Source organism: Silurus meridionalis, chromosome 2 (genome assembly GCF_014805685.1).
Source record: "Silurus meridionalis isolate SWU-2019-XX chromosome 2, ASM1480568v1, whole genome shotgun sequence".
Lineage (NCBI taxonomy): Eukaryota > Metazoa > Chordata > Actinopteri > Siluriformes > Siluridae > Silurus > Silurus meridionalis.
This window is the reverse complement of record NC_060885.1, coordinates 33,318,948-33,331,388: the sequence shown is the minus strand read 5'-3', so window position 1 is coordinate 33,331,388 and position 12,441 is coordinate 33,318,948. Positions and strand designations below refer to the sequence as shown.

At 39.6% G+C, this 12,441-nt stretch overlaps 1 protein-coding gene and 1 long non-coding RNA gene across 2 annotated transcripts; one reads left to right on the top strand and one right to left on the bottom strand.

Annotated features, from left to right (window-relative positions):
• The first annotated feature begins 803 nt into the window (after positions 1-803).
• Positions 804-2,376, top strand: olig3 (oligodendrocyte transcription factor 3). Its single transcript, XM_046876078.1, has one exon. It carries the CDS (start codon positions 991-993, stop codon positions 1,771-1,773), a length of 783 nt encoding a protein of 260 aa, XP_046732034.1. The 5' UTR covers positions 804-990; the 3' UTR covers positions 1,774-2,376.
• Positions 2,377-8,173: 5,797 nt separating this feature from the next.
• On the bottom strand, positions 8,174-9,487 carry LOC124378315. The gene is made up of 3 exons (XR_006924202.1): positions 9,351-9,487; positions 9,074-9,190; positions 8,174-8,295 (listed from the first exon to the last, which is right to left on the bottom strand). It is a non-coding gene; the product is annotated as an uncharacterized LOC124378315 (long non-coding RNA).
• Positions 9,488-12,441: the final 2,954 nt, after the last annotated feature.

Here is a 12,441-nt window from a genome sequence, read left to right as displayed (position 1 = left end):
GCCCACGACTGACCATCTAATCAAAAATTTAAAAAATCAAAATGTTTCTCGTTAGTAATGATTTTAAATCATTCACTCTCACAGGTGTTTTTACATCGCAAGAAAGTCTCCCAACTCGCCTGGACCACAAAGTCGCAGCTTCGAATAAAAAAAACGCGACTATTTTCCTAAAAAGAAAAAAAAAGCAAGCCCATGAGCTGATGTGTAAAAAAATATATTATTATATTTAACTATTTTGTTTTTGGGTATCAGTAGAAATCAGCAATAAAATGTTCCTATTCATTTTAATTCAAGTAACATTTAATCCATTTATACATAAATATATTGTTTATTGTTTTGAAAAAGAATTCAAGTAAATTATCTAAAGCTACTGTAGTATTCATTCATGATATAAGAAAAAAAACATGCATAACTTTATAGCTAATTAAATTAATCAAAATAAAACGAGAGCTAACCTGTAAGGTGCACGTGCAGGGAGCTGATTAACCTGATCCCCGGTATTATTTTAAAAGTGTCCAAGAGGATTGTTCAAGTACCCTGAATTGAAGTCCCCAACACACACACACACACACACACACACACACACACACACACACACACACCTACCTCCCTCCCTCCCTCCCACAGCGGTGTTACAATGAATATGAATAGCTGCTCCTTTGGTCGATGGGACAGTGAAAGCGCAGCGCCTGGATAATGGGCACGTCATCCTAACGAGGTCTTTATGAATGGGGGCTTCTTTTGTTCAGGCTTCTCTCAGTGCACACTATAAATGCCCCAGTCCCTCGATTGCTCACCAACTAGCAGGTTGTGTGCGCAATCTCACGATCCGTGTCTGCACAGTCCCTTTCCTACTTCCCGGTAATTGAACTCACTTCCCGAGAGCTAAAAAACAAGAGGAAAGAAAATCAGGTGACAAAACAGGAGTGACTTAAAAAAGCAAAGGTGAAGTGAAAGACGGGCTTCCTACTCGAACCGAGGTGATAAAACATGAATTCGGACTCCGGATCGAGCAGATCCTCCTCTCCGGACGTGGACGATATGTACGCGCGCAAGTCTTCCTCGTCCTCGGGCCAGACCGATTTCGCGAAGATGAGCAGCGAGCACTTGTCGAGGGGTGCGGGCGCGGGCCTGGGCAGGACATCACCGGACGTCGGGGGCAAATACAAGCTAAAGAAGCAAGTGACCGAGGAGGAGATCCAGCAGCTCCGCCTGAAGATCAACGGCCGCGAGCGCAAACGCATGCACGACCTGAACCTGGCCATGGACGGCCTCCGTGAGGTCATGCCATACGCGCACGGGCCGTCGGTGCGCAAGCTGTCCAAGATCGCCACGCTGCTGCTGGCGCGGAACTACATCCTGATGCTCACCAGCTCTCTGGATGAGATGAAGAGGCTGGTCGGAGAGATCTACGGCGGCGGCCATCACGCCGCGTTCCACTGCGGCGCCGCGGCGAGCCACGGCCACGCCGCGCACGCGCCCCTCCCCGCGGCGCCCGCGGTGCACCACGCGCTGCTCGGAGGCGCCCTGGCGCCGCCCACGGCGTCCTCCGCGCTGTCCGTCGCGCTGCCCGCGCTCGGCTCCATCCGGGCGCCCCAGAGTCTCATGAAAACGCCGCCGACGCCACCGCTCCAAATTGGCACCGGCTTTCAGCACTGGGCAGGACTTCCGTGCCCCTGTGCCATCTGCCAGGTGCCGCCACCCGCCGCACACGTGCCCATCACCTCCACGGGACTCACGAGACTTTCCGCCGACAAGGAGGCGATGAAGTGACTATGCCTGTAAATTCGTCATGTAATCTGTAAATGGGATGGACACGCAGAACGATAACGTGCATGATGTGTATTGTTTGTACATTTGCTCCTCTTATTGTTTTTATTTCGTTTTACAATTCACTCCTTGTAACAAGGATCTCGTGCAGTTGCGTTGTAAACGAATTTGAACTCGCGCGCATGCTCCATCCACTGTAAATAATCTGAAGGCGCGTGCGTAAATGTGAGCTGCGTTTTCCTGAAACGTCGCACCTGCGCTACCTGTTGCTGGTGAAGCTGCGAGGGGAAGACAGATGCAGGAGGGAGGTCATGAAGTGCCGTGCGTTCCTTGTAACAAGGATTGTCAAAGTTTTACAGGATAAAACTGTGTTTGTTTGTTTGTTTGCTTGTTTGGCGATTTTCATGTATTTTTACTGACGTGTGAAAGACGTGCAACTCGGCGTGACGTTTTGCTGTGCGCGTTCATGTGGTTATTCGGGTTCCCTTTTTTCTGCATGACCGTCGGGTTAAAGCAGTTTATATACCTACAGCATGCGTATAGCCCAAATTTTATTGGCAACATCTTTTCTTTTCTTTATTTTTATTTTATTTTGCCAGAGACCACTTACCGTCTTTATTTTTGTAAATTCTTGATGATAAATAAAATATTTATTATTGCCCAGTAATACTGGACAACATTTCAATAAAAAACACTTAAGATAAAAAATAAATAATCTTTTGTCTTAATTTGGTTTAAGAAATAAGGATTTGTTTAAAAAATATTATTATTATTATTATTATTATTATTATTATTATCATTATTATTATTATTATTATTATTATTATTATTATTATTATTGTCATTATTTTTTTTTTTTTACTGCAGTAATTTAGAGCTTATTTTGAAGTGATAGAGTTTGAAGATTGGCTGGATGTAGGTATGTGATCAAGGATTTACACAAAATGTTCACCAAAACAAATATGCAAAAAAAAAAAAACATTATTTATATCAATTTTACATTTTTACACTAGTTGTTTTGTTTAATTCTGCCGGTTGTGCTTATTAATAATTGGTTTATATCAAACTAATTATTCAATCAGTATTACCAAATGAATTTATATTAAAACTAATAGCCATTCGAATGAAAAAGAATCATTATAATAATTATATATGGTAAAAGAGCATTTTAAATAATAATAATAATAATAAGAGGAATAAGAAGCATTATTGACACCCATAATGTGATAATTTAATTATTATTATTATTATTATTATTATTAATTATTATTATTATTATTATTATTAGTGATATTGCTACTAGTAGATAATTTCACATCATTTCAAGATAATTAAAATTTTGAGGAAAGTTTATAATCTGATAATGTATTGCAGCATTGTCCATCTTGGTTCAAGGGATTATAGGTGCACTACAGGCAAATCTCCATCCCTTTCACCCTTTGCCTGACTGACTGCAGTGAAACATGTGCTTATGAAGATTACATATTAATTGTTTATATTGGGAATGGAGAAGAAAGAACACCAAAGACAGCATGTTCAGATTACAGGATCTGAAGTGAAAATTATTCAGGAGCATGAGGGAAGCAGTGGATTTTGGTACTGAGAAACTCTTTCCTATAAAGCAAGGCGTAGTGAAAAATGAGATATTAGTACAAAAAAATTATAAAAGAAAATTGCAAATTGAGGTTTCAGGTTCATAAACAATAATAAAATAATACGAATTACTTGCTTGAAGCATACATGTGTTTTAGTTCATTTTTTCTATTAAAAGAAATACTTTAATACATTAATGTTCAGGAGAAACCTATGGTTACATGTTGACTTGTTGGTAAATGAGACAAAACTTGTTTTGTTTTGTTTTCTTATCTCTGTGTGTCTCCATTTGTTTCGCTTAATTACAGTTTTAGTGTTAAATAAAAAAATCCTCCCCTGCTGGATCCTCATTAGCCATGTGGACTGTAGAGCTTCAATGACTCTGCAGTTAGCAGAAGATTTGCTTTATTAAACTTCGCAGACTTTATCTTCCCTGAGCGTGTCCAGAATGCTTAAAAAGGCAGAATAATCGCTCCTGATTCTTTTGCCCCTGCTGCGTTTTCATATTATTATCATGATTATATGTTCTCAGCAGACGCTTTGCAAATAATTCCCTATTAGTTCTCCTGATTTGCACCCGATTTCTCATGTCTCGGAATTTAAGCGAGACAGAGCGGTCCCATTCTGATTCAACAGTATTGATGCATTTTATAACGAGGTGCATTTAGACTGAAATCGTATGTCTCTCATCAAATATTCCGCTCGCATAGTGAAAATATCCGAACAGTGAAATCTTCTGTGCAGTAAAACATCCTTGCCTTCTTCTGTCAGTTCAGAGAAAAGAAATTCATACAAAATTCCTGCTATCTGAAAGGCTTCCAGTGTAGATTAAACTCTGGAACCCTTTACTGTTCAAGAACCACTGAAGAACCCTTCTGTTTATCCGTCCGCATTAATTTCATGCAATCTGGTGTCGGATAAAGCCATAAATACATAGGGGTCATAAGGCTATAAGTGCTCCTGGATCATTTCCTTGTGACCTCTCTGAGAAGTAAAGCTCCTTCTTTTCTTTATATTGACAAATGACCAGTCCTTGACCAGTTGACACACCTGTTACTGGAAGCACTCAAGATTTTCCATGAGGAGAACCCGTAGAAGGTCTTTAACAAAAGCCATGGATGTTAACAAACACCTTGTCAGAGCTTAACTTGTGCCTGTCGACACTGGGGGCTGCAATTGAAAGTAAATTTTGTCTGAAAATGGGTGTGGGGGGGCACACAGTAGAAACAGGCCGAACAAAAGCAGTTGTGGGATAAGTTATTGACTCCTTTGACAGGATGAATGCAGTTCATTATGCCCTGCCAGTTAGCACTGTGGTTCGCATCCCGGCCTGCGTTAGGCGGCAGGTGCAGGAGCCGTTTTGTACCGTCCCCGGGGGGGGAAATGCCTGAGGCCTGTCATCAGCTGATTTCATAGACAAATGTTTGCACCGCACAGCTAAAACAGAAAGCATATTTCCATCATAAGAGCGTTTTGCAACAGCCATTAATGTCAGCGCTTATTTGCATGCTAATTGGTCTGTTAATGCCATAAATGTCTATACTTTCTTGTTTCTCAAACACACTGCTATGATATACATTCATTTCCATAAGCCTGTTTTTTTTTTTTTTTTTGGAGTTTGCTTGAACATCTTCACATGATCTGGTTTAATATAATCAGGGCCATTATCAGTTACCAGCGTTTGCCTTTATACCCCAATCAAACAAATCCTTTGCAGTATGTTGCGTCCAGGCGCATTTGTTAGCACGTCGTAAATTACAGGACAATTTATTGGTGCTCTTTCTGGACGAACTTCAGTGCAACTGCAAACCAGACAACTTATTCAATTAGAATTAGAGGAAAACCTGGAGCCAAACTTGCGGTGAGCGGGACGACGGAAAAGCGAGTCTTTTTTCATTGGAAAGTCAATGTACAGCATCCAAGTCCACGTTTGATGTCCCTTTAGCTCGAAAAACACGCAACGGCAAAAGGAGTGTGCACTCCCCAATATCCTCCCACTGTGTCTGACAGATGGCGTTCACTAGTTGGCCATAAATGGCTGTCACAGAGTGTTTGTCTGTCTGCCAAAGCCTATGAATAAGGGACTCCCTAGGAGAATGTTACTGCCCCGACATCGCCCGAAAACTAACCGTGCTTGATTGTCAACCACCAACACGTGAGGCCCTCACACCACCCAGCCTTCTGCTCCGATACGGAAAAGGTTTGGGGGAGCAGGTGTGATCAAGGGAAGTGTATTTAGTTAAATCATATGCCAGCACATGCTTAAAAGCTGCCATGGTTGATGTCGCTCAGGGCAAATGTCCTCTGAAAGATAGAGGATTCGTGGCTTGGCCTCTGCTACTGTTCACAGTGTGTGATATTTTGGACAGCTTGAGGATGGTGTCATGAAATTCTTACCAAAAAAAAAATTTAACAATCAAATCAGATGTCTTCTTCTTTATTCTCCTGCCTATTATCATGGATGAAGAATGTAAAGAAGACAGCACCATTAATCATTGTTATAAATCCCTCCTCGACCAGATGTGAGCCGTCATTACGGCCTACTTTTAGCCCCAAAATGAATGACTAATGGAAAATTTGCTGAACATCCTGAACTCAATTTTAGGACTTTTTTAAGGACTCTATCACGATCAGATGGGTTACAGGAGTTAGACATAATTCATAAATAGAATTTACTTATAAAATCATATTATCATATATAGGTGCCAGAGATTTATATTAACGGACATGTTATATTCGAATCGGATTTTCTGATATAAGGCACCATAATCCTCATCCTAACTATAATCATCTGACACAGGAACTGAGTCTTCAGAAGTAGTGTAAAGACATCACTAAGTATATGTCATTGTTGGGGGTAAAGTGGATGTGGCCATGTGGAAGGTCTGCATGTGTGTCTTATACAAATCAGACTATGCAGAATAAACAGTGTAACTGCTTAATAATGCTCACATAAGGAAGTTGTATATGGTATTTAATAGACCTTTGTATGCTTGTTAGCAACACTCTTTGGATCCCACCAGGGGTCCATGCAGCATTGTTAAGTGGTCTGTTATATTAAAACATTCTCAAAGCAGTGGAAATCAACTTATTGTATTTATTAGATAGTTCCAATAGCATTGTCACTGGTGTGAATTTGCTTCTATGATGATGTGTGATCTGTCTGTCTGTCTGTCTGTCTGTCTGTCTGTCTGTCTGTCTGTCTGTCTGTCTAATCTCAATTACAGACAGACAGAACCGTTCTGTTGGTGGAATGTGGATGTAAACACTGTCACAAGCAGAGAAATGAAGGAAGGCTGAAGATGGAGTGTCATAAGTTGTTTTTTTTGTTTTTTTAAACCTGTTATTTTTACAACTCCATGAGTTATTAGCCAGGCTGGGAAGCATGCAATCCTCTATTTTGAGGCACAGGGTAATTAAATTCATTGTTCAAGTCCAACGTTTTTCAGAAGACAAATCCTAGAGCTAGTCATATCACTTGTTTATAAATAAAATGCTGTTGATTTCATTTTGGTCGGTCTCGTTACAAAGTTAAATATTTGAAGTTATATACATATCATTTAAATAGTATTACAGTGATGTTCTTTGGAGGGGGACGTATTCACTATAGACCACAGCGTACACAAGCTCGGCAAAGTGCCAGCCATGTGTAGGAGGAAATTGGTCACAGTGGGCGCCCATCAAAACCTTCTAAACTAAGATGCAACTCATAAATGGAAACATCGAAACATTTTTATAAATTCAAAGATTTGGAAACCCATAATATTTCAATGCTCTACTAACAACAACAAAAAGTTATTAAAGCCCTTAATCTCAAATCAAATCAAATTTTGTCACGTTCATACAAACCAAGACAAATGGAAATAGAATGTAACTTAAATAAAATATATAAAGTATAAAATATAAGTATAAAAAATGTTTACTATACTATCAAATATATATACAAGACATAGACAGAAAGGGATGGGTATGGCAAAATAATCCAGATCCAAAGTGTCCCAGTGTCACTAAAGTGTTCATGTGTTGTATTAAAGTGTCACTGAGGTTTGCCAGTCCAGTGTTAAAGTGTCAGTTGTGCAATTGTGCAAAAATTGTACAAAAGAAGGAAATGAAGGAAATGTAGACAGACAGAGAGAAGTCCATGTACTGGGTGTTTTCCTTGAGATATACTACAAATAAAGTGCTACCAGTTTTCACCTCTGAGTGTTTCTCTTGAGTGTGTATTAATGTGTGTCGAGGCCTCGGGAAAGCAGAGCTAATTATTGTCTAGTCTGTGCACTGGTGTGAAAACAGAAGTGACAGCAGCAGTGGTCCACTGGTATGGTGGAGGCCGAGAGTGTCCCTCCTCCAGCCCCCCTAACCTGCGTCTGACTGAGCCAGAATCATCATATGGACAAATCACAACTGATCTGGGGCTGTAATGGCTGCCAGATGTTAACGCTTTGTACTCAATGGCTCTCTTGAGACCTCACCTAATCAGAAAAGAGCCATTACTGTTGGGAGGAGCACATGTGCATGAATGTGTGGGCATGGGCCACTGTGTGTGTGTGTGTGTGTGTGTGTGTGTGTGTGTGTGTGTGTGTTGGTGTTGACTTGGGTCATTATGTATCTGTCTCCTGTCTGCTAACAGCCAGAGCACCATGTCAGATCCATCAAAAGAAAAGCAATTAATAATGGAACATAAATATGAACTAATAGTTGCTCACACACTTCACTCAACATTTAGAACTTTTTCGGAAAACAATGCATCCGCATACATTTATTCCATCCATCCATTTATTTCTTTATTTATATACATTTTTTTCCCACATTAAATCAGTAACCGCTTTATCCTGATCAGGGCTGTTGGTACTTCCAGAGCCTGATGTCCCGTGTCCAGTGAAGGTTATACACACAGTGTGTTGCAGGGAATTATGTGTACACATTCACACACTAGAGGTGAAAAAAAAGAATAATAATAGAGAAAATGTGTACATTCGAAATATATCAGATATAAAATATATTTTGTAGATAACTGATATTTTCTCATTATTCATAATGTGGCTTGCAGCCACAATATTCTACTCGAGTAACTGTTCTGTTACTTCATTAAAATTTTATTTGAATACAAGTACATTTTAAATCCACTCAAGTAAAAGTAACAAGTATCTCATTTAAAAAGTTAATTTACTGAGTTACTTTTTTTACAGCGGCGGGTGAAGGAGAGGATTCTACTGTAGTTAAAAAAGGACAAGCAGATATAAATTAACTATTAACTAAGAAACATTATACCAGGAGAATTTTTTATTATGTCATTTATGATAAGGAGAGAAATCGTGAATGCAAATTCAGAAATCAGACGGCGAACGCACGCATTGAATGACTTTTGATGCTTTGTCTGCATCACTGGTGTTTGTCTTGTCCACCTAAATCTTTCTTTCTTTTGAGTTTAACTTGTCTGTTCTCTCAACCCCATCAATCAATCAGTGCAAGAGTTTCTGTAGGGATTCAGACCCTTATAAATAGTCCAAAATATACGTACTTATTGCATTGCAATGACTTAAGAATTTTACAACCATTTTGACAAAAAGTATACGAATAGATTCACTGAAAATAACACTGTATAACACCCATTACTGTCTCCCCGTGTCTGCCTGTCCCCTCTAAATAAACTGAATCCAGCTTATGCTTCACTAATACCACTGAAGCAATGTTTTGTAGCTGTGCTCACAGGGTAGTGGAGGGTGTAATGCTAGGGCTGGAATAACAGGCTGCTGCTCTGGGAAACATAACAGATGTTGTGTTTGCTGTTGGGGTAGAGGCTGAACTGTTCACAAACAGCTGGTCACTGCAACACACACTCACACACACACACACACACACACACACACACACACACACACACACACACACACACACACACATGCAATCAGTGGAAAACAACTGCCAACAATTTTTTTTTAAATGAAATAATTGTACTCCTTTTATAATACAGTTTTACAATGTACCTTTCTGCAGGGTCGGTTGGAGAGACTCCCACAGCTCCGCTCGGTTTGATGTTTGTCTTATTGCAGATGCATACACTCACAGGAACACACACACACACACAACTCTCCCAGTGGGAAGAGGAAATGAGACAAACTGGCAGCCGTCACTCTCGTCACTCAAAGCCCCCTCGTCCGTTCTGAGCCGCCGCTCCCTGCAGCAGGGACGGCCCATCTGTCCCAGGCGCAGCCTCATTATCCCATTAGCAAGCCATTACAGCGTCCTCCTCACCACTGGAGCCTAATGTCATTGCAGAGTGCATGTGAATATATGCCATAGACCCCTGTAGCTGCCGAGCATCCTTTTTAACACAAAAGGCCAAGATGGCACACTTCTGCGAGCATTTGCTCTAAAATCACATAGCGCTGCGCTGCCATTTGGACGCACATCTGTCACAAGGCTCCGTGCAGCAGGCGACCGGGTTGTGTTCACGCCGGGACGTTCTGACACAATGTGGATTGATGTATTAATGAAATGTCACCAGCTTTGTCACAAGGAGTTGAAAGAATATGACCAGGCTGAAATGGCTTCGAGCTGTGGATCAATGTGGATTCTAGGACAGTGTTTCCTTAAATGGAAAAAGACTTTTTTTGTAATTATAGATTTTTGTTGGAAAGAAAATGCTTATTATACAGTAACTATACTGTAACTACAATCTATTATGCAATGACCAATAAAGATGTGTGTGTATATATAAATATATTTAGCTTTAGCTAAAGTGATATATACACTAAAATTTTGGATTTAGGATGCCATTAATGCCTTAGCCCAGAAGCAGTTAAACCCTGGAACAATACAGAAAATATAATTTCTAAAATTATAATTTCATCATGTATGATATACTACTACAAAATAAGCAGAGAAGTAAAATAAAGGGGATTAATGGGGCAGCAGTCATAATAGAAATACTTTTTTTTATATGTATATAAGAAATATTATTGTTTAGCTGATTTTAGGGAGCATAACTATAGTAAAGTTCGAGTAGGGTCTGAGAAAATTTTTTTTGTTTTGCAAAACAGCATTGCATCATTCCTGCATAACAGAACAAAAATCACAAGTAAAGTAATAACAATAACAATAAAAGTAATAAACAACAATAATGCTTAATTCAATAAACCCCAATGCATTATGAATATGTGAATGAATATGTTTTTTTAGTTAGTTGTTTGTTAGTTTAAAACTTATTGTATATTTGAAACACAAAAATTACTTTATTATTGTAAGAAAAAAAGGGATAAAAATATCTTTAAAAAAAAAGGTTTATTAAACCAGACAAAAATGCTGTCAATGATTAGTTATGTATTAAATCATGAGCAATAATGAAAATATTTTTTGGATGATATTTTTCAGATCCCACTATGTAACTTTTTTTTTTACTTCCTGTCTGATAGCATATTAGAAATTATGTCACACTGTCAACCCACTTTAATGTCACATGCACACTTTTGATCGTATTTGATCACCTCACTCAGATCCGTCAATCAAAGCTGGCCTTCCTTATCCATCTGTCTTTACTTATGGGGTAAAAAGGAAAAGTGATTGCCCCCCATTAGCAACTTATTAGAGATGGAGCGGCATGTTACTTTCTACTGGAGCTTCGTTCCTTATTGCATTAGAGGCCATTTAAATACCTGTGCTGTGCTTTGTTCCTCGGGCCGGCCCTGCTCTTTACATGACTAATGTTATGCAGGAATAAAGCACCAGGGCTGGAGAAGGTTGCTCAGGGGTCATCCGTCACTCGGTGTCAAAAGAAGAGGCAGCTTCCTGGAGAGTGCCCGCCTTCTCCCCTCCTACATCCAGGGGGCGGGGCAGGAGGGCGAGCTCACACACCTTCTTTCCTATGAGTGGTTGGGTATTTTGTTTTACTTCATTGGAGCACATTGAGTAGTGTTTAGTGTAGTTTGTGTCTAGCTGAATAATTTTCTGATTTCTCACGTGTTAATATGTGACCAGGTTGATATTTTGTCTATGTGGACATGCATTTATATCTTTATATCAGGATCAAATTCTTTTAAAGCACGAGATAATCTAACAGTTTTGCCCTTGTAGGGACAATTGGCTAGTCATGAAGAGAAGATCTTTTCAGTGATTAAGGTTAAGATTAGGGTTTAGGTGTAGCATAGACTTTGAGTTGAATGTGTGCGTATGAATGTGTGTATGTTGAATGTTGATTGTGACTTTGAGTTGAAAGTTTAGTTGAATGTGTGGGTTTGTGAATTCTCAGGAACTGATGATGAGTTAAACTTAAACTCGGACGTCAGAACATTTCAACCTACGTGCATTTGAGAAACAGGATGAGACAATGATATTCACCTCCTCAAATCAGTGAATGTATGGTAATGTTATAGATTTAAATAGTAAATCAATACTGATTACTTCAAAGCAAACCAAAAAGAAAATTGCTATGAATGCTATTGAGCAGCCATGTTGATATGATGTCACTTGCTGATCATGGGGTTGAGGAGACATTTCTGAGACGTCTTTTTCTTCCCTCACTGTATATAAATGCATGTCTTGACTCTGTAAAAACCCCAGAAAAAGAAAGGGAAGTCATACTATGTGTGTGTGTGTGTGTGTGTGTGTGTGTGAGAGAGAGAGAGAATGTCTGTTTGTGTGTCAGTCTACATGCTGGAACAGAAACAATAAAAAAAAAGACAGAGAATTGCATTGTAGCTGCAAATTAGTGTGAAATATTGCCAATATGCGAAACACATTCGTTTGGATAATTCGCGTTTGCGAGTGAGGTTTTTTTTGTGTGTTCTCCTTTTTTCCAGCCCACGCTGCCGTCATCACACTGACCGCTCCGCGCCTACCATCTGTGCATTGTCTTGTGAGTGGTAGGTAATAATGACTAACAGGGGGGCAAACACTCTATTTAGCACATTACTTGGAAAAAAAAAACTACTGAGCTGAGCTCCCAGCTGGTAAAAAAATTCCTCTTCTCCGTACTATTTCCCCAACAAGCAGGGCCCAAAGTCACATTAAAAACTTTCATATGGAAACACAGCAGCTGGAGACAATATTAACACACATCTGCTTTTACGACAGAGACTG

Coding starts and splice junctions, on each gene's coding strand:
- olig3 (XM_046876078.1), top strand. CDS start 991: ATGAATTCGGACTCCGGATCGAGCAGATCCTCCTCTCCGGACGTGGAC.